We start from the raw sequence: 22487 nt of genomic DNA, 5'->3' as shown, positions 1-22487 counted from the left end.
CCAGAAGGACCCTATTATCTGTGCCTTCTACCCTGTTATTACACCTCCTTTGCCAGGCTGGATAATCATCAGGCACCACACAGAGAGGTGAGAAGCAAGCGTGTGTGTACACACACACACACACACACACATACACACACAAGCACATATGCAAAGACAGGGCTGCTGCTTTCATGTGCAGCTCCCGTAGGGGCTCCCAGGGAGAGTCCTTTCAAAACTGGAACATGAAAGCAGAAATGGAGGCAGGAGAAAATTCAAGCCGCCAGAGCTTCTTGTGAGGTGTCTTAAATTATGTGTGAGGGCTCATAGAGACAGTAGACTCAGCTTTGGTTCTTTTTACTGCTGTCTCAAACCAGAGGGTACGTGCACTGAGGCAGCATGTGTCTTAGAGCTGGTTGAAGAATCCAAAGTGAGTATTGTGCAGTTTTAGAAAGGGGAGGGAACCCTTTAATTGTCAGTGATCAGAACTGTGACGTAGGAGACTGGCTTGTCAGTTACCATGGCAATGAGAGACTGGGGACCAGATGCTGCCTCCGTCGTGTCTGGCACTACTCCTGGCCAGGTGTAGAGTTGGCCTCCTGGTCAAGAATTGCTGAGGAGCCCACCTTGTGAGGCCAGGGAGTTCTAAACAACCTCCTCCCTACCCTCAGATCTCTGCTTGTTTGCTGTGGGGCATTGCAAAAACAGTGAGCCAGGTGGTTTGTCCTCAGAAGCAAGGAGACTCACATTGTTGAGTACCTACTGTGTGCCAGGCCCTGCCTTGGATGCTTTATAGACAAAACAAGTGACATCCGCCCATGAAATCCCATTTAAAGAGATTGCAAGAAATTTGAAGCCATTATAAAAGGATAGCCTCCTCCTTGTCCTCAGGAAGTTGTGTAAAGGTCCCTGGGTTTTACACTGTCAAGGTCAATCATAGAAAGATCTCCGTGGACACTCAGAGAACTTGGAAGTTCCAGTTCACTTGCTTAGGGATGGTGATTTTTTTTCTGAGCCTGAGACACCCCATGCTTGGGACCGAGCCTTCCTAAATGGCCACCAGCCATTTCTCTCTGATATCTCACCCTGCGACTAATGTGGATCAGAGATGGGTAGACCACAAGCCTTCTGTCACCTCTATGTCTACTGGAAGCTTCCTGGCTCAGGCCACTTTGACCACGTCCACTCCGAAGCCACAGAGGGCTTTCCAGCCAGCCATCATTGTCAGTTCACCTGTAGTGAAAGAAAATATCTCGGGAGGAAGAACAGCACAAACTTCCTACAGCAAAAGATATTGCTGACCTCTGTGTGGGTATGTGTGGGCAGGTGCATGGCGGAGTGGGAGGGCAGGGATAGAAGGAAAGTGCAGAAAAATTGTTCTAATTCTTTCTGATTCTTCTACAATAGTAAAACAAAATACAAAAAAAATCAATAAAATTAGCTTTTTTAACAGCCTTATATATGTAGCCTCTTTTGCCAAATTGAGGTTTTCCTGTTTGGTTCAGTGTTATGTCCTACTGTTTTCAATTAATAATATATCATTAACATTTTATCAGCTCAGTAAATAGCATTTGGGATAATATTTAATAGGCTTGCAGTAGTCTGTCACTTGGAGGAATCATAATTTATGTAAATCTTCACCATTTTTGGAAACGTAGGTTAGTTAATGCTATTGCAAATAATACTGTGATCAACATCATTATACCTAGATCTGCTGATGTCTCTCTGATTTCTTATGACAGTAAAAGTATTGTTTCAGGGTATGGGAGCTCCCAAAGAGCTGAGCTCCTTTTTTCAGAGTGCCTGTCTTATCCCACCCTTATTATGTCTTGTGAACGTGAATATAATCTACATAAACAAATATATATTGTTTTTTCATTTTTACCAATATTTTGGATGAAAAAAGTTCACACTGCCTTGTTTTAATTTGCATTTCCTTGCTTATTAGTTAAGTCAAACACTTTGAACATTTATTGGTTGATCATGCCTATTTCTAATTTTGTGACTTGGTTGCTTCTGTCCTTTGTGCAAATATATGTCTTTTGTTATATGACTGGATCTTTACAACAACCCTCTAAGAGATACATTGTTAAGACCAGAGTACAGATAATAAAATCGAGGCTCTGAAAAGGTCTAAGGTATAAAGACAAGCTGGAATTTTGAGCTCATGTTGATCTCATTTCAAAGCCTGTGTTATTTCCACATAGTACTGCTTTTGAACCATCCAGCCCTACCTTAATGGGAGATACATTATTGATTTATGCCTTTTAAGGGTCAACATTTCTGCACCAAAGCAAGTAAATATTCCAGTTATTCTATTGGATTAGATTATTTAATATCTGCGTCAAAACTTGGTTTTGCAACTTAAATAGAATTTTCTATTAACCTTGGTTAGTGAACCGAAAAGTCATGAAACTTTGCCAAATTTTCATCCAATAGAAGGGAATGAGCAGGGTCAAAAGGCCAATGGAAAAACAACATTAAGTAGCTTTTATGATTAAATTGAAAGAATCCTGCTTGTTCAAGGCTCTGGCTCTATTCTGTGGGTGTCTTTGATGACCCCCATGTGAAACCCCTCCAAGAAGACTTTCTGGGAAAGGGTGGGCACCCTCCTTCCTCTTACACAGAGCAGAAGCATATCCAAATTCTCTTTTCCCCTCAAAGAAGTGTTCCTCACTAAATCCTCTTTCCTTCAATTTTGACTCTTCTGGACTTTTTATATCTCCCTTGTGGGTGAAAATGTTCGGAGTCAAGAAATTGATTCTCAGTCATTTCCCTTGGCCCATCTGCATATGCACCAGGCACTTCACTATGGAATTTCATATCATTAAAGCTTGGTGCCTCCAAGGGAAATTCCAGTTTAGCATAATGGGTCAGTTTAATATAAAATGCCATTTCCTCCCCCAAATACTGGCTTTAGGAAGAAGGGCTCTATCGTCCATTAGATTTCTGTATCTCAGCTCACATGACACAGCCCTGGGAGGGGTGCATACCCCAGGTGAGAAGCAGTCACAGCAACTAGGACCGGAAAGTGTGGTGACAACAGGGCATGAAATTATGGACAGTCATCTACTCCAATGACTTGGAGTAGAAGGTGGCAATATGTGAGGGAGGGTGTGAAGAGATTCTGCTGCATCTCTTGCTACAAGGACTTCGGATTTTACTCTGAGTGAGCTGAGGAGCCATTGGGACATTTTGAGCTGACGAGTCATGTGATCTGAATTATGCTTTAGAAGGCCCACCCTGACTTCTGTGTTGAAAATACACTGCGGGGGTGGGGGTTGGGGGTGAAAAACAGTTTAAAAATTAAGGCCTTTAACTAGAGATGATGGTGGCTTGGTCTGGCGTGATGTGAGCGTAGGAGGTGAGACGTGCTCAGATTTTGAAGCTGGGGCTGACAGATATTGCTGACCAAACTGATGTACAAAGAGGGCAAATGACTAGCCCAAGAGCAAGCTCCTGGCAAGCATTTAAAGCCGGGAAAGGGAGATGGATATTTTAGGGTGTGAGTGAGGTGAGTGGTACTTTATGTAGCGTGCTCTGGCTTTGAACCCAGGCGTTCTAGCTCACTTGCTTATACTCTTATTATTTTGCAAACTTTTTGAAGTATAATTGACATTAAAAATACTGCGTAATTTGATGAGTTACAATTTCGAGTTTTGACATATTTGCTTGTAAAACTATCACCACAGTCATGATAATGCACAGTTATATTACCCATAAGAGTTTCTTCATGCTCCTCTGTAGTAAATTTCTCTCTCCACCTGATCTGTTTTGTCGCTATAGATTACTTTGCATTTTCCAGAATTTTATATCAATGGATTAATAAAGTACAGCTTATTCTTTTTTGTCCAGCTTATGTGACGTGGCGCAGTGATTTTGAGATTCCTTTGTACTGCTGTGTATGTTGATGGTTAATGTTAGTATATCGTGAGAGGTAAGGGTCGAGTTCAATGATTTGATTTGATTTGATTTTTACACATGGATATTTAATTGCTTCTGCACCGTTTGTTGGAAATAGTATCCTTTCCCCTTTGAATTCTTTGCTGAAAATCAATTGGCCTTCAGTATTTGGGTCTTCTCCTGGACTCTTTATTCTGTTCCATTGGCCTTCATGTTTATCTTCACACCAGTGCCACCCTGTCTTCATACTGCAGCTTTATAGTTAATCCTGAAATCAAGTGGAATAAGTTCTCCACCTTTTTCTTTTTGAAAAATGTGCTTCCACCCTTTTAGGTCCTCCACATTTTCACAGGGCTGGGACTAGGGTGAGGCAAATGAGGCACAAAATTCAAGGAGGAACTCACTCTCAAGTGTGTGCATATATCTCAGCCTAGTTCTGGCCTGCATTTCCACACACATTTTATTTTTAAAAAATTTTTATTGGCGCATAGTTGATCTCCAATGTTGTGTTAGTTTCAGGTGTACAACAAAATGAATCAGTTATACATACACATATATCCACTCTTTTTTAGTTTATTTTTCCCATATAGGCCATTACAGAGGATTGGGTAGAGTTCCCTATGCTATACAGTAGGTCCTTATTAGTTATCTGTTTTATGTATAGTAGTGTATATATGTCAATCCCGATCTCCCAATTTATCCCTCTCTCCTCTTTACCTGGTAACCATAAGTTTGTTTTCTACATCTGTAACTTTATTTCTGCTTTGTGGATTAGTTCATTGGTACCCTTTTTTTAGATTCCACATGTAAGCGATATCATTTATTTGTCTTTCTCTGTCTGACTTCCTTCACTCAGTATGACAGTGTTACTCAGCCATAGAAAAGAATGAAATAATGCCATTTGCAGCAACATGGATGGACCGAGAGGTTGTCCACATACATCTTAGAATTAACTTGCCAGTTTCTAGAAAAAGACTTACAGAATATTAATTTCAATTGTGTTGAATCTAGAGATACTTTGAGGGACAGTTAAGATCCTCACAATGTTAAGTCTTCTGATCCATGAACAAGGTATATTTCTTAAAATTTATTATATCCTTCTGAATTATTTTCAGCAATGTTTTGAAGTGTTAAGTGTACAAAACCTTGTTGTTAAATTCATCCTTACATATCTAATATTTTGATACAGTTGTAGATGATGTTGCTTTTTCAATTTAAATTTGCAGTTGTTTGTTGCTATCATGCAGAAAATACAATTGATTTCTGAATACTAACCTTGTATCCCACGACCTTTCTAAACTCACTTAGTTCTAGTGGTGTTCTTTTGTAGATTTCCTGGGATTTTCTACATAGACAATCATGCCATCTGTGAATAAAGACAGTTTATACTTCTTCCTTTCCAATCTGGGTCTCCTTTATTTCTTTTTCTTGCTCTGTTGTACTGGCTAGAACCTCCAGTACAATACTGAATAGATGTAATAAGAGTGGATATCTTTGTCTTTTTCCTGACCTTAGGGGAAAATATTCAGCTTTTCACCATTAATTATGATGTTAGATGCATGTTGATTATAGATACCCTTGATTAAGTTAAAGAAGTTTTACTTTTATTCCTGAGGGTTTTAAAAATAATTGGAAGTTGGATTTTGTCAAATGCTTTTTGTGCATCTGTTGAAATAATCACATTCTTTTTCTTTTTTTTTTTCTTTTTTAAAATTCTGTGAATACAGAGAACTAAGGAGATTCCTTTTCAAATGTGAAACCAACCTCACAGGACTGGAATAAACCTCACTTGATCTTGATGCTTTTGGGTTTTTTTTGAATTGTTGGATTTAAAGTTAGCTAAAGTATTTTAGCTAAAGTATTAGCTAAGCTATTTTAAAGAAGTTTTGTATCTATGTTCACAAGGGAAGTTAGTCTGTAGTTTTCTTGTCTTGTAAATCTTTTGTCTGGTTTTGTTATCAGGGTACCACCAGCCTCCTGGATGGGGTGTGTTTACTTATCTTCAATTTTTTTGAAAGGGTTTTGTAGAATTGATAGCATATCTTCTTTAAACATATTTTAATTCAAAACATATTTTGAATTAGTTCTTATATTTTTTTCTGTCCCCCCGTTTCTCTCTTCTTCATGGACTTAAATGACATGTATATTAAGGTACTTGAAGTTGTTCCTGCTCATTATTAGTGCTCTGTTGATTCTTTCCAGTCTTTTTTTTTTTTTTTTCTTCCTATGATTCATTTTGGAGGCTTTTTGTTTCCACATTTTCAAGTTCATTTATTTTTCTTCTGCAGTTCTAATTTCCTGTTGATTTCATCTAGAGTACTTTTCATCTCAGACACTGACTGCATTTTTATTTGTAGAAATTCAGTTTGTGTCTTTTATTTTTCTCCCTATCACGCACAAATCTTCCTCTGTCTTCTGGAACATATGGTGTATATTTATAATATTTACAATTTCTGTTTTAATGTCCCGTTCTACTAATTCTACCATCTGTATTATTTCTGGGCCTGTTTCTATTGACTGATTTTTCTCCTCATTATGGGTTGTATTTTCCAGTTTCTTTTCATGCCTAGTAATTTTTGAGTAGATACCAGACTTTGTAAATTTTACATGGTTTGTTGCTTGAATCCTTTTTATTCCTTTAAATACTTCTTTTCCCCCCTGGGACTCAGTTAAGTTACTTTGGAACATTTAGATTTTTTAAGACATGCTTTGAAGCTCTGTTAAGCAGGACAAAACCAGTCCTTAGTCTGTTGCCATTGGACCCATTTTTGAGGATTGTTAAACCCCATCCTTTCAGGTGGTCCTTTCCCTGATAGTTTCCTCATGCACATATGCTAATCGATACTCAGCTCAAGACTCAAAGGGAACTTTCTACACATTTCTAGAGGACCTTTTCTGTGTAGCTCTCTCTTCTCTGGAATTCTGCTTCCTTGGCCTTCTCAAACCCCAAACTCTCTCTTCCACTCATGGAGACCATCAGGTTCTGCCTAGGTTTCCCCTTCCTCTGCGGCAACCTGTAAAGTCTGTTGGAGCAATAAACTCAGGATTATTTCATTTATTTCTTTTTTTCTTGAGTATCACTGTTCAGCTATGCCTGTTGTCCCACGTCTGAGAACTATTGTTTCATATGTTTTGTTTGTTTTTTAGTTATTTAAGGTGAGAAGTAAGTTCAGCCTGTATTAATCCATCAAGGTCAGCATCTACACACTTAACTACCATGCTGTATATCTCTAGTCTTCTGAATTTATATTCTCAGATTTTTACACTTGGGTCTACGCAAGTGGATCCAGTTTAGATGTGAGGGCTTTGATATGTTAAATACAGGCCTATAAACCTCAGAGCCATCCATTCCAGGGCTCTGTGCCATGCAATTTTATTTTGAAATCATCTTTGGAATTTGTTTTTGGTAATATTTCTGGATTTTAAATTATAAATGCAATTAAAAATTATAATTTTCTGTCAGCTCCTTGGGGTTAAAAAAAAAACACGAGGTGTTAATGTGAAACATAAGGTCTCATTTCCTAGTGGTAGGGATAGTTGTACACAAATAAAAGTAGATTTAAATATTCTTCTGAGGTGAACAAATAGATATTGCAAACAGAATAATTAAAGTGGTTTGTAGCAAGCTAGCAAATGAATGCTGTGAAAGATCAGCCGCTATTATATTTATTTTTTTCTTTGTGAATATCTGCCTGGGGAGTAAGCTGCAAATTGAAGCCTCAACCAGCTTTTAAAAGTTTAACAACAGAATGAAAGCATCGGCTTTGTGTTATAGAGACAGTTACTTAGGTCAGAGCTTTAAAAGTTAACATTTTTGAGGTCCTCATTTTGTGTGTGTGGAATTCTGAAGAACTCCTTCCTTCCATCCCTCCGTTTCTCTCTTTTCTCCCCTCCCTCTTTTCTTCTGTCTTCTTCCTCCCTCATTCCTTTCCTTCCTTCCTTCATAAGTATTTGCTAGGCTTGGTGCTCAGCGCTAGGAAGGCAAGCGGAATATGAGAGATCTATGCCCTGTCCTGGAGGAGCAAGTTCTGGTTCCAGCTCCAGCAAAGATGCAGTGATAGACAAACACCTGCAGTTTCCTCCAGTGCAGGGAACACTGAGAATTCGTAGTGCCCCAGATCTGGATCAGAGTTGTGGGTACACAACAAAGGACCAGGAGGATCTGAATAAATGGAGTTTCTTTATGTGGCTCTTGAGACCCCCTTTCCAGGGTGAATTCTGTGCTGCTCTGCTGGAGGCATAGGGTTGCATGAAGGGCCGCTTCTCTGCCTGTGACTGAAGAGTCCTGTTACATGGAAAATTTCTACTCAGACTCTGCCCCGAGTTATTGAACTGGGCAGACTTTGATTTGTCCTGCTCTCCAAATGGCAAACCACACTATTTTTAGCCTGTCCCTAACAGTTATTTTAGTGCTTTTAATGCCCAGGTCCAGACCTACAGAAATATACATTTCAGGTCCAACTTAGAGCGTATTTCAGGAATATCACATCTGAAAAAGAGAGGGTAAGATTAGCAAACGCTGAACCACTTCTGGGAATTGTTTTGACTTTCCTTAGATGTTCTCAGTTCACTGGAATGAAGGGAAACTGTATGAGTAGAGGTGGGTGACATGGGGTTGTAAGAATTCAGAACTTGCAAGGTTGAAGGAAGCAGGAAGGCTGAAGAAGATGGAGGGAAAAGAGGGGCGGAGGATGAAGAGGGAGAGACAGAGGAGACAGTGGAAATAGGAGAGGAGAAAGTGAAAATCAGAAACAGAAAGGAAAGGAGAGGAGAGGAAGGGTGGATGACTCTCACCGATAGCCCACTCAAGCTGTCATCCGTAGAAAACCAGCCAATCAGAGGAGCTTTAGGGACTGTCCCCAGTAAATGCTGGGGACATGTGTGTGTCCCCTGGCTCATTGGAGGGCAGATATCCACCTTGTGCTCATGGCCAAATAAAATAGAATAAAATGTGATGAAATAAAAACTCAATTAAATGAAATAGAATAAAAGAGCCACTAAAAATGCAAAGCTCTGGGCAAATTTAACCTTCTCAGGCAAGACGGAAGATTCTCCTGGTAAACAGCAGGCCTGGGGAGGGTTTCCCTGAACTTCACAGAGAGCCTGAGGGGACATCCGTCCAGCCCTCTGGCCGCAGGCAGCTGCAGGTCTTTAGGGAACAAGTTCAGCCGCTTATTGCTGGCTGGTCTGACTGGACCATTCATGGGAATGGGCTGTGATGGAGGAGGCGGGGTGGGGGAGAGCCCTGCCACCTGTAGCCCTCGGCAACCCGAGTATAAAGGGGCAGGAAGAGTGTGGGCTTGCGATCAGAAACTGTTTGTGCCATTTATAAAAATAAAAGAAGCCATACAAATTTTCAGTCAGTGGGCCATTTTAAAGAAAATGATGGAGTGGTTGAGTCCAGGGAGTCAAGTATATGCTGGGGCCTCTTGGAGATGAAGAGCAGGAAAGAACTCAAAGCAAATTGGGGTGGTCAGCTATGGGCTCCTTTAGGGGCGAAGAAGAGGCTGCAGGAGCAATGGGGTGACAGGAAGGGCAGGAAAAGGGCTGCTCTGGCTTGCTTGGAGGCCAGGCTGACGCGGGTCTTCTGTTGGCCTTCTAAGGTTGTAGAAGGAGCTTTAGTTTTTGAGTTAGAAGGATAAGCGGTACTTGCTGCAAAACTTCGTGCTAGGAGTGTTGGATCCCACTGAATTAAAGTCACTGAATTAAGTCAAAAACCCTGGGAAGTACTGTTATCCCATGTACTGATGGCACTCAAAGAAATTAAGCGCCTTGTCCAAGTTACAAAGCCAGGAAGAGGAGAAGCCATGGACGGAACCCAAACCCATCTGATTCCAGGTCCTCCAGCCTCTTCACTTCACTTCTATAATAACTTAGACCAGAGCTTCTCAAACATAACATGCCTATGAATCACCTGGGGCTGGTGTCAAAATGCAGATTCTGGTTAGATAGGTCTGGGAGGAGTCTGAGAGTCTGCATTTCCAACAAGCCAGCAGTGATGCTGATTCTTTTGGTCCACGGGCCACACTTGGAGGAGCAAAGGGGATCCTCTATGGCAATCTTCTATATACTATGTAAAATAGGGAGACTCATGCATGTCCCCATGAGTTCTTAGGGGACGAATAATGAGACATGGTATGTCTCTGATCAAAACAACCTCTCAGAAAGTGCCCTTCTTCTCTGCCTTCTGTCCTGGAAGTGGAACCAGCACAAGCTTTGGCAGCTTCTTCCTGCCCTCTCTTCCTCACCAGGATGTCTTTGTCTCCTTGGAGCCTTAGCTTGCCTTGCCTTAAGCGCTCCATAGGGACCCGAATACAGCAGGCATTCTGAAAAGCCTGTTGACTTCGCTGGGAGTAATTCTTTCATCACAGCTTTATTGAATCCTCCTTCTATTTTCTCAACTTCTCTCAAGCCAGCCTTGTCTGTGAAGTTTCTCTACGATCATCAACTTGAAATTACTGACACCATCTTTTTTATGAGGAAAATAAGACTTTATTATTTTTCCAGAGATGGAATAATGCTGGTATCACACAGATGTTTGATAGATCTAGGTCTCTCTAAGGAATAAAAGGAAATGACTAATAATGTGATTGCACAGCCCTATGTAAGTTTAGAACTCTAAATAAATATTTTAGTAATAGTTTCCCCTGATATCAGAAGGTTCAGAAATTTTACTGAAGTCTTAAAGATTAGACAAAAACTTATTTGTTTATGAGTTTCGCATCTTGTTTGCCAAAATGTATATTTAGAAAAAGGAGATCCTTATCATTTTGATTGCTATTTCGAAGATTTCTCCTCATTATAAAAATTTATCCTCTTTGCTATTCAGACTCGAAGTGAGACTTCTGTAGTGCTTCTCCCTCTGTTTAAAATAAAATATTTTTAAGAAGTTTAAAAGATACAGAGCACGATATAACAAACACCTACATGTCCACCATTCAAATTTTGTATTATTTGAGATCTTAATTTTTAAGAAATTGACCATTTCAGATAGATTTGGAGTCTGTTCTGTACCCACTTACCTTGGAGTCTGTTCTGTACCCACTTACCGATCCCATTAAATTCTGTACCAGACAGGCTGATGTTGACTATAAATTACAGAAAAATCTGAATCTAATTTCCTTAAGTGGACCGAGATTTTATTATCTCACCTTAGAGAAGGCTCAGAGGTATGTCATATGGTTACAGGGCAGAGTGATTCAGAGGCTGAGTAGTACCCTCAGGACCCCGGTTTGGTCTGTGGTCCTCAGTGTGCTAGGCCTGCCCTCACATGGAATCTCCCTGTGATTCAAACCTCCAGAGGCAGAAAGTTGCTGTCTCTTCTAGGGCTTTTTAATACTGAGCGAACCTCAGAATCCCTCAGAGAGAACCCCCCCCCCTCACATCTCAACAATCAGAAATGGAGTCACGTACCCTCCCTAAAACTGCTGAAAGTAGTAGGAGCACGCAGGTTGGCTCAGACCAAGCAGGATGTACCTCTGGTTCTGGACACAGGGGGTCACCCCGACTTGGAATCCCATGGTGGAGGGCAGGGCACCTGTTCACATGAGGGCTGTACCAGCACAGAAGAAGAGGGGCGAGACAGTCAGGAAGGCAGCAGATCTGTTTGTTGCCCCGGGGCAACCACTCTCCCGAGGTCAGTGCGTGTCCTTCACAGTTATGTTTCTATTGTGCCATTACATACATTTCTACTGTTGGATCTATCATTCTGTAACTTGCTCTTCATTGTCTTGCTTTCTTTTTCCGTTTTCCTTAGCTCTGTTATCTACAGCCGTACAGGTAATAATGTAGTACTGTAGATTTATTCAGTCTTTTTTATTCCTGCATAGTAGCTCACCGTACAAATTCCATTGCTTCTTGGATTCTATTTTTGTTGTCTTCGTTGTTGATTTTACATCAGAGGCCTGAATGGAAGTGAGGAAGAAACAGCTAAGTCTGACAGATACTGAAACTCCTCTGTCTCCGAATTATTCTGTCAGTGTTGTCGTCATCGTTTATGTTCTCACAGTTGGCAGCAAGGAAGACTTCACAGACCCTTACTAGCTTCCATATCAGTCGTTCATCACCTTTTTGGAGTCAAAGGCTTCTTTGGAAACCTATGGGCTTTTCTCCACAGGAAAATGCACACGTACTTGTATACTTTACACTTGGGGGGAAAGGTGGGCCCCCCTGAAGCCAGCCAGAGACACTGGCTGAAGACACATGTTACCTCTGAATGGTGACTCGCAGATCCCATTCTGTTCCTTTCTGTGCTCTTTAAGAAGGACAGTTTTGGTTTTGATCAGTGAATTAAGTATGTCCTGTCTGGGAGGTTGTGAGGATTGGATTTTCTTTAGAATTTTTCTAATTTTTCTTCAGTGTTAACTCTTTGTAAGTGGAGATTTGTAGAGGTTTCCTAATAATTTAATTGAGCTAAGATGAAGATCACCTAAGCTTCAGTGTGTATTCTCAGTACAAATTTAGAGACAGTAAATATTTTTATTATTCAGTGCATGATGCAAGTCTCACATTTTATTGTTTTCATAGAAATCTTTCTTTAGGTGTGCTACAAGACACAAAAGAGTCTTTTTCCCCCCTGATGGCTGGCAAGAAGGATGTAATGTTACTGGGAACGTCATCCCTGTTTTCTTCTCTACTTGTTTTAGTTGTTACAATATTTTTGTCACCAAACTGCATATAATTCTTCCATTGAAAAAGAAGCTAGTTCCAGCAGTAGTTTGCTATCTCTTTGTTTTAATTCCACAATCAATATGTGCTCCACTTCCTACATTCTACCATCTTTAAAGGTGATCCATTTGGAACCACTTTAGTCCAAGACAGCATCATCTCTCACAAAGATAATCTCTTGAATGAGCAGTATTGAGAGAGGATTTATAGTGGAGCCTTCTAGATTGCAGGAGAGGAAGGTAACAGTAATTCAGGGGGGATATTTCTGGAGCAACAGAAAATAAATAAGGTGGAACCTGCCAAATATTTACCTTCTTCCACCTATAATAGTGAGATGATTCAAGAATACAATTGGGATTTAACCAAATGGAAAAGGTTGCACATGCTTCTCTTGGGCCCCTCAGAACTAGGCCTCCTTTTAATATTAATGACAGTGAACTTTGGAGAAGGCAGTCAAGTGAAGCAAATGTAAATTGTAGCATAAGAACTGAGGTTTAGTCAGTCACACAGCCAAGACACATAGAGAGGGATTTGGGAGATGGATAGGTATCCCAAGAAAAAGGCAGGGTCATGCCTTAAAGAATTAAAATTCTATATACAAGGTTGAGTAGTATGTCTTTCAGAAGAATAATTAGCTTGAATGACACTCCCAAAAGGAAAAGAACTAAAAAAGGTGGAAGTAATGTATTTTAAAAATAGTTTAAAGTAGGTCACTGAACAGTCAAGAATAATGTCCACAAGAGCCAAATATAAAGTGAAAATGGAAACTCTGGGAAATAGTTGAGCTTCAAATTAGGTTTTGCCTTAAATCTATTGGTCACGCTGTGGAGACCTTGAGCTTCTGTTCTTCTGGCTGTGTGGGACATAGAACACATGAGGTCCAGTGTAAGGACCAAGCAAATGAGAGATTTCCACATAAAGCTGGAGACTTACATCCTCACTATAAGGGCTGATGAGAAACAAACCCACTGTGCAGAAGGGAATAGGAAGGGAAATTTCCTGCCTTGACTCAGAGTTGCCTAGAGGAGGGATATTTTCTTGAGAAGTGATAACTCTCATGCAGGCTTGTGATCCAAGTCACACCACCTATGGTGCCTAACAAAGCACAAAGGAAAATCTCATGTTAAATTATGTGGTTATAGATTGGGAGTGATCCTCGCGAGGTGGTAGAAGCAAGCATAAATATTTTCCGAAGTAATGGCAATTGCGTCAAGCTTCAGAGAATTCCTAAGGAAGTTCTAGGAGAATAAGATTGCATGTGAGAAAGAAAGGGAGGGAGGGAGGGTGGAAGGAAGGAAGGGAGGGAGGGAGGGAGGGAGGGTGGAAGGGAGGAAGGAAGGAAGGAAGGAAGGAAGGAAGGAAGGAAAGAAAAAGGGAAGGAGGGCGGGTGAGAGAGAAAGAAAAGCCATCATGAGTGAAATCCCAGGGGAAAAAAAAAAAAGGGGGACAGCTTCATCAGATCTGAAGTGACTTTAGATATTAGGATTATCCGACATAGAATATGAAATAAGTATATGCCTAGACATGTTTCAAAAGTAAAGAGATGCTGGGAAATATGAGCAAGGAGTAAAAACACGTTTTAAAAAGAAGCAGAATTAAGAAAGAAACAGCTTCAGGAAATTAAAAACCTAATAATTGAAGCTAAAAAAAAGAATCAAAGTGGACACATACAGAGAAAGAATTAGTGAAGTGGAAAATATGAAGAGATTATTTGGGATGTAGCCCAGAGAAACAAAGAGGTGGAAAATATGAAAGAGAGGTTAATACACATAAAAGATAGAATAAGATCTAACGTACTGTTGGTTGGATTTCCAGAAGGAAATAGGAGATGACAGGGAAAAATAACATGAAAGGATATTACGGTTTAGACCTCTCTAGAATTATTGAAAGAAACTAAACCTCAGATCTAGGAAGCCCAAGGATCAGGAGCAGAATAAAAATAAGAAATCCACACCTCATAGTGTGACCGCAGAACACCAGAGACTATAAAAATGTCTGAAGAGCATCCAGAGAGAAAACACAGGTCATCTTCAAAGGAATGACACTTAAACTGATTCCTAATAACTGGAGGTTGTGGCCTGAATAATGGTCCACAAAGATATCCAGGGCCTAGTCCCTGGAAACTGTGAGTGTCACCTTATATGGCAGAAGAGATTTTGTAACATGATTAAGTTAACAGCCTTGAAATGGGGAGATTACCTTGGGTTATCCAAGTGTACCCTAAATACAACCCCAGGTGTCCTTTTAAGAGGGAGGCAAAGGGATATTTAACTATACAGAAGAAGAGAAGGCAATGTGACCAGGGAGGAAGAGATTGGAGTGATGTGGCTACAAGCAAAGAAGTGCTGGCAACCACGAGAAACTGTAAGAGGCAAGGAACAGATTCTCCCCTAGAGCCTCTGGAAGGAGTATATCCTTGCCAACATTCTGATATCAGCCCAGTGAGACTGATTTTTGGACTTCTGGCCTGTGGAACGGTGACAGAATAAAATGCTGTTGTGTTAATTTGTTGTTGCAACCATAGGAAAATAATACACTGGACAAAAATAGAAGTAAGAATACAGTGTAATATTATCTTCACTGTGCTATGAAAAATAGTGTTCAACTTAGAATTTTCTATTTCAAGAATGAGCTAAACAAAAGATATTTCCCAATAAACAGAAACTAAGTTTATCACCAGCAAACCCACATTAAAGGAAATCGTAAATGATATACTTCAGGGGGAGAAAAATGATCTGAGATGTAAGGTTTGAGGTCCACAGAAGAATGTATAACAAATATATTGATAAATATTGTTTAAGTAGATAAATATTAACTGTATAAAACAATGGAAATTATGTGTGATAAGAGGGCACAAAGAAAGATAGAATTAAAATACTAGATATCATCACATTAGTTGAAACGATGGTGATTAGAGATAAAGATTGAAGGAGAGAGTAAAAAATATTAATTTTACACTTTTATGCATATTAAAATATCTATGATATCCAATGAGAGAATAATGGATAATATAACTTCCAAAAGAGGGTAAGAAAATGAAAATAGGAAAAAATCATTCCAAGAGGAAGCTAAAAAGAAGGAAGAAAAAAGAAATGGTAAAATATGTAAATAATATGATAAAATTAATCCATATATGTATGTAATCATAAGCCAATATAAATGGATTAAGATTTCTACTCAAATGTCTAGGACGGATATAAAAAGTCGAGTATATTTTGCTTACAGGAGTCCCACCTAAAATGTGAGACAGAGGAAGACTGACAGCAAAGTAATGAGAAAAAAGCAGGCAGATTCTAACCAAACTAAAACTGGTGTAGATATGTTAATAACAGTAGACTATAAGGCAAGGTGCATTACTAGAAATAAAGAGGGTATCTAAATAATGATAAAAGGTTCAGTTGAGCAAGGGTTTGTAATTCTAAACTTACATGTAATTAATAAAAGACAATATGGTTTTTGAAAATATAGACTGAATACAAAGAGAAATAGAAAAATTCCTCATCTAATGGACCTAAAAACAGACCATTGAAATCAACAACAATTGGACAGTGAACATGCATGAAACATTCATGCAAACTGTCACAAAATGAGGCTCAGTAAATTTTAAAGGATTTGTATCACACGGTCCACATTCTTGGGTTACAATGCATTTAAACTTAAATCAGTACGAAGATTACTAAAAAAAAAAATCCTCATGTTTGGAAAATTTTGGAAAAAAAATCTCTAGTAAACTACTCATGGGTCAAAAATAAATCAAAAAGGAATTTTAGGGGCTTCCCCGGTGGCACAGTGGTTGAGAGTCTTGCTGCCGATGCAGGGGACACGGGTTCATGCCCCGGTCCGGGAAGATCCCACATGCCGCGGAGCGGCTGGGCCCGTGAGCCTGCGCGTCCGGAGCCTGTGCTCCGCGACGGGAGAGGCCACAACAGTGAGAGGCCCGCGTACCACAAAAAAAAAAAAAAAAAAAAGGAATTTTAGAAATAATGATACAATTAATATATGTGATAACTTCTGGGACACAACCAAAGCAATGTTTGGGAGTAGATATATAGTCTTAAATACTATCATTAGGCAAGACAAAAGCTTTCCTAAGCTTCACATGAAAAAATGTTTGAAAAATAACCACTTAATAAATCCAAAGAAAATAGAAAAATAAAAATAATCAAGATGAGTAGACATTAATGAAATAGAAAACCAACACATAAAAGAGTATCAGTTAAGCCAAAACTTACTTTTTAAAGAGAATTCATAAAATACACAAACTTCTAGGATCAAAGTAAGAGAGAAGACACAAATATAGATGATTAGAAATGGATGATGGCACACAACTTTAGATGCACTGGAGAGAATAGAAGAAGTAGAGTGACATTGTGAACAACTTACGCCATTAATTGGAAAATTTGGACAACATGGCTGAATTTTTAGAAAAAAGTGACTTAGGGCAAGGAAGACAAAACAAGCAAAATTCCTATAAAAATAAGGAAATTTAATTAGTAATAAAAATCTTTCTACAAAGAAAACACCAGTTTAGATGAATTTATAGGCTAGTTCTACCTAACATTCTGGAAGCTGGAGAAGATATTTGCAGCATGTGACAAAAGCTTAATATCCAGAACTAAAAAAAAAAAAGTCCCACAGATCAATATGCAAGATATCCAACCCAGGAAATTGGACGAAAACACAGATACAAGAAAGGAAACACAAATGATTCATGAATGTATGAAAGATATTTAACTCTATTAAGAATTAGGGAAGTGGAAATTAAAATCCAGTGATGTACCAGTTCATCCTCACCAGATTGGCAAATATTAGGAAGTCATAGGCTATTAGGAGCAGGGAACCATGCAGAGCAACAGGAACTCTCTTCACCACACACAATTATCAGTGGATACAAATCACTTTGGAAATTTGGTATTACCTAGTAAACTTGAACATGTACATATTCTCCCACGGAGGAATTCTAATTCTAGGTATATAGAGAAATTCTTAAAAGTGTGTACCAAGACACACAGGCAGGAAAAATGTACGTAGAAGCTTTGTTCCTAATAGCAAAGAAGCAAAAACATTCAAACGGTAATCACAATAGGGTGAATACATTGTGGCAGAATCACACAGCACAATAGTACCGCTGTGAAAATGAATAAACCAGAGCTGCATCCATCACCATGAATAGATCACAAAAACTTAATGTTAAACCCAGTGGGTTTTAGACGTTGGTGAGTACTGGCATTGTCTGGAGAGCCAGTGGAGACACAGAAGCCTTGCTTGTGGAAATGGGACTGGACTGTACCTCTGTAATTTTGCCAGTTCCCCAGGTGATCCTGATACACAACAAAGTTTGAGAACCACTGTGTTAAAACACAGTTGTAAGAGGATGCAGACTGTTTAGCTTACACAAAGGTGAACAAAACGTACAAGACTAAGATATATATTATTTAGGTTACATACATAAGTTATAGCAAGACAAAGGCAGCTCCTGGTGAGGAGGAAATGGTAAGCATTTGGGGAGGAGGCATCCAACCAAGATGCAGGTTATTTTTTGATGGAAGGTACACTGAAATCATTTTATTATTCATACTTTATGTAATGTTTGTGCATTAAGATATATTTCACAAGGCAAACTTAAAAAGTAATCAAATAAGCAAGATTTATTTTGAGCCTGTGCCCTTCAGCACTTCAGTGAGCTTCTGGGTATGATGTGTTACTGTTTCATTGCTGCCTTGATGGCTTTGGTGAGGTCAGTGGGGATCACACAGTATATACACATTGTCTTGTTTCTTCTGCTCATCAGCAGCACTGCCTGGAAGGAATGTTCAACTGGGGCAGAGGGGAAGTTTGTTCTCCATGTGGGTTGTGTAAATAGGCTGCTTGCATTGCCCTCTGCACCCTTAGGAAGGCCCGGACTTTGGTCCTGTTCACAGTGGTCCAGAGGCTGACCTGGTGTGCAGCCTGGAGGCAGTGCCTGCCTGACAGCAGCGAGCAGAGTGGGAGCAGATACCTGTGTGCAGCCCAGTGGTACTGAAGGGACATGTTAGGGCCAACAGGACAGAAGAGGGCCTGGCATGAAGCTGCCGGAACTGATTGATGATGCAGGCTTGGAAGTGTCCAAGGGAAGGATACATTCCCAGGAGAAGAAGTGACCCTTTTTCTTGCCTCCAAGCGATCCAGGGGAGTTGCTTCCATGGATTCTTAGAATGTGATTGCAGCTATCTCTGTACTAGATACTAAGGATAGGCCCAGAGGTGTGGGGAGGTGGGTAGGAGTGCTTTGGCAGGCAAGACTATGTGCTTCGACCCCAAGTGAGTGGGTGAAAACTGGGCCACGGGAGATGGGAGGTCTGCAGAAATCCAGCTGATCCTTACTCTGAGGAAGGCTTATAGCAGCTGATGGGCTGGAAGAAGCTGTACCAAGTTCTCATCTCTGTCCTGGGTAGGCAGAATTGAAAAGGAATAGTCTGGAGATCTGGGCTACTTGGGACAGGGACCCAGCCCCCTTGATTAGGTCCTGGCTGCCCTGGCTTCTTTAGCCACTCACGCCAGGGGCTGCTGCATGTGGCCAGGGAAGGTGAGGGTTATACCTATTACAAAGGTACTGTGTTCCCCCATCAGCCAGGCCCCCTACAATTTCCAGGGTTCTTCTTGGGGCGCAGTAGGGAGGGTTCAGTGCCACTGACTCTCCCATCGGGAAGTTGAGGATGCAGGAGAGGCTTAATAAAAGAACTTCTATGGTGACCTCTGCTATGAAAAGTAAGCGAGAAAAACAAAAGGTTTGTAACATATCCATTTCCTTTCCAAGGTGTGCTGGCTTTGATAAACCCCCTTATGCAAATTACATTCTTCATGACCTCGTGACTTTTCTAGGTAAAAAAAAAAAGGGGGCTTCCCTGGTGGCGCAGTGGTTGGGAGTCCGCCTGCCGATGCAGGCGACACGGGTTCGTGCCCCGGTCCGGGAAGATCCCACATGCTGCGGAGCGGCTGGGCCCGTGAGCCATGGCCGCTGAGCCTGCGCGTCCGGAGCCTGTGCTCCGCAACGGGAGAGACCACCACAGTGAGAGGCCCACGTACCGCAAAAAAAAAAAATCCCCCCTCCCCCACCGCAAAGGCCTCTATATTCCTTCTCCAAGTAAAGCTGACCACTCCACTTATTGCTCTTTCTTATAGTTCTACTTACTATTAGGTCAGAATATGATTTCTCTCATCCTACTATTCTATGCTTGGGGCAAGGCATCCATTAGCAGGACAGCTAAGAGCAGAGCACAAACGTCCAGGCTCAGCTACATTCTCTGCTTCGTTTCCTGAAGCCCAACTGGGTCCTGGGCCCGTCTCCCTTGGTGGTCCTATATTGCAATTTCCACACCATTGGTTGTCAGTTGGTCCTAATCCAACAAGATCATTGTCCCTTAAACAGACTTTTGTCTGAAATACAAAGTTTAAGTGGCTTAAACCCAGATTCAATAGGTAATAGCACTTCAATTCTTTTGAAATGCTTGCAGTTCTGCATACTTGGGAACTACTGATCATTCTAAAAGGATGGATTCTTAATTTCCTCCTTTCTCCCAGATCTAGCATATGGCTACAACTGACCAGTCTACACACTCATATTGAGTACCTAGGACATTCCTGAAATACTTTGTTTACCCTTATACCCTTAAACATGTTATGTTCTTGTTTAAGTGATTTTGAAACTTCTGATCACTCATTTCTAACCTCATTAGGTCCATTTATACCATCTCATTGTCTCAACTCTAGACTGTGTCATCTGCAAGGAGGAAAACTTAAGACCAATTTTAAAACACAGTTATTCACAGTTAAAATCTTGACTTGCAACCAACACTGATGGAGTCACTTCTTAGAACCAGCAAACCAGGGCTTTCTTAACCTGACTGTCTCCCACCGCCAAAACCCTTGGTTAATGTCCATTTCTTGTAGTTCCTGTGTTGATCTCAGACATGGAGCTGTTTTGTTCCTCTCTAATCCTCACTCCATACAGCAGCCAGAGATGTTTTAAAATGTAAATCTGATTGTGGCTTGTTGGTGGATAAAATCTTTCAAGGGCTTCTCATTGTCTCTAGTGAGGATGATTTAGCGGGATTTACTGAACCCCACACCCACATCTGGCCCAGGACACAGATCCCATGCTGCCTTTGACCATCTCTCCCTGCTGCCAGTGGCCCTGCCCCTCCCTAGGTTGGAGGGGCACCCCGCTACCTGTACCGGAATAGGGTACCACAGGGTGCCACCTGTTGCCCGCATCTTCAGGAGCATGGCCAACGACTCAGCTCTGCAGTGCCCCTCCCCCTCCCCCCCTACCTGCAAGCACTTTGCCTAACAAGGTCATCCTTCCGGTTCAGCTTCAGCGCTAATTCCTCACACAAGCCTTGTCCTGGAAAGAGCTCCCCCTAGCCTGCTCCCTTTGCTATTTCTATGCGTGAGAGTGCTCATTTTCAATAGGATAATAATAGGATCTTCCTCATAGAATTCCTAAGGTTGTTGTGAGTACCAACTGATAAAATGTGTGTAAAGAGCTTAGCAAATGGTCTCATGTGGAAGCACGATGGGTTTCCTTTGCCTCTAGATTTCCATATGACATCACTCAGCATATTTCATTCTATGATGAAACCTTGAGTTTCATCAGATGGGATTAAGCCTGACTCATTCACTGCTATATGCCCAGTGCTCAACACAGAACAAATCACAGAGGAGCTGTTGGGTAGATTTTGTGCAATGAATGAGTGGACATATTTTTAAAATTTGTATGCAAATCTTTTTTTACAGGAAAATCTAATTATTAAAGAATTAGGGGAAACTCATTGCATTTTGGTCAGCTGTGCCAGAGAAAACCAGTTTTCCTTGTCTAAATCAGGTAGATGACTCCCAACAGGAAATTTAGCCTTTAATTCCAGCTAATGCCTGTTGTGACATTTGACAGCACTGGTTCTTTTTGAGTTTGACTCCGTGGAAGCCAGTGCATTGGTGGTTTAGCTGCAGATATCTTTTCCTGTCCTTCAGGGAAGGTGTTGAATAATGCTGTTTGCATTTCAGGGTAAGCAAGTATTATTTGTCAATAAGCAACAAATGAATTCTTTGACCTTGGGCCCGAACTCATAACCCCTTTGGCATCAGTTATTTAGGCTGTAGACCTAGACAACTACTGGTAAGTCTTTTGCAGAGATCATGAGCTCATGAGTCAATGGTAAACATTTCTGGTTATCTTCCCAGGAAATCAGTGACCCCGAGATCCTGGATCTGGTCCACAGCGCCCTTGGCAGGATGACCGTGGTCCGGCAGATCTTCCCATCTGCAAAGGACAACCAGAAATGCATGAGGAACAACCACCGCATCTCTTCCCTGCTCTGCGACCCCCAGGAAGGCTACCTCCAAATGCTGCAGGTCAGTGCTTGCCTCCCAAGCTCCCTCCAGGAGGAAGTCTCACCCGTACACTTGGCCTGTCACGGTCAACAGTATGCCTCAGCTCTTGGCTGAGTGCTGTTGCTCACCAACTTTAGTAACTAGAGCTCTCTGTCGTTTGCTGACATTGAACCAGTCAACTGGGCAGTGCCTCTAAGCACATTAGCAGGCAGATATGGCCGTTGTCAGCAGACAGGACATATGAGCTCACTGGGTGCCTCTAATATTTAAAAGTTGCATGCTTAGGGAGTAAGGAGAGTCCTGTCTCTTAGGCTTCTGTGATGACTGTTTTGTGGGGCATGATTTCATCTGGCAAGACTGGGGGTAGAGCCTTCCTGCGGGGAGTCATCATTTTGAACCTGTTTTAAGTTCTTCCGTGTAGAAAGTCAATAATATGGAAACAGCTGGGAACTGTCCCAGTTCATCTTCTGAATGCTGAGGCTTAGGTCAACCAGAACATGCTGGATTCCCAGCTGAGCAGGGAGGGGCAAAAGGGTAGGAGCATCACTTGCCCACCTGTTCCATTCCTTC

The 22487-nt window shown here is 41.0% G+C and overlaps 1 protein-coding gene across 1 annotated transcript in view; it reads left to right on the top strand.

The window, feature by feature from the left end:
- Positions 1-21092: 21092 nt before the first annotated feature.
- LOC111168743 (glutamate receptor ionotropic, delta-1) overlaps positions 21093-22487 on the top strand; it is a 177730-nt gene continuing 176335 nt past the window's right edge. The window contains exons 1-2 of the mRNA XM_089897788.1: positions 21093-21591; positions 21768-21938. Coding sequence (XP_089753914.1) covers positions 21819-21938 — 120 coding nt within the window. The 5' untranslated portion in view covers positions 21093-21591; positions 21768-21818. The remainder of the gene's footprint in view (positions 21592-21767; positions 21939-22487) is intronic.

Source organism: Delphinapterus leucas, chromosome 16 (assembly GCF_059928025.1).
Source record: "Delphinapterus leucas isolate spDelLeu-1000000601 "Yukka" chromosome 16, BTC_Dleu_Yukka2, whole genome shotgun sequence".
NCBI classification, from domain to species: domain Eukaryota; kingdom Metazoa; phylum Chordata; class Mammalia; order Artiodactyla; family Monodontidae; genus Delphinapterus; species Delphinapterus leucas.
The sequence above is the reverse complement of the archived record's forward strand: the minus strand, read 5'-3'. Positions and strand labels throughout refer to the sequence as shown.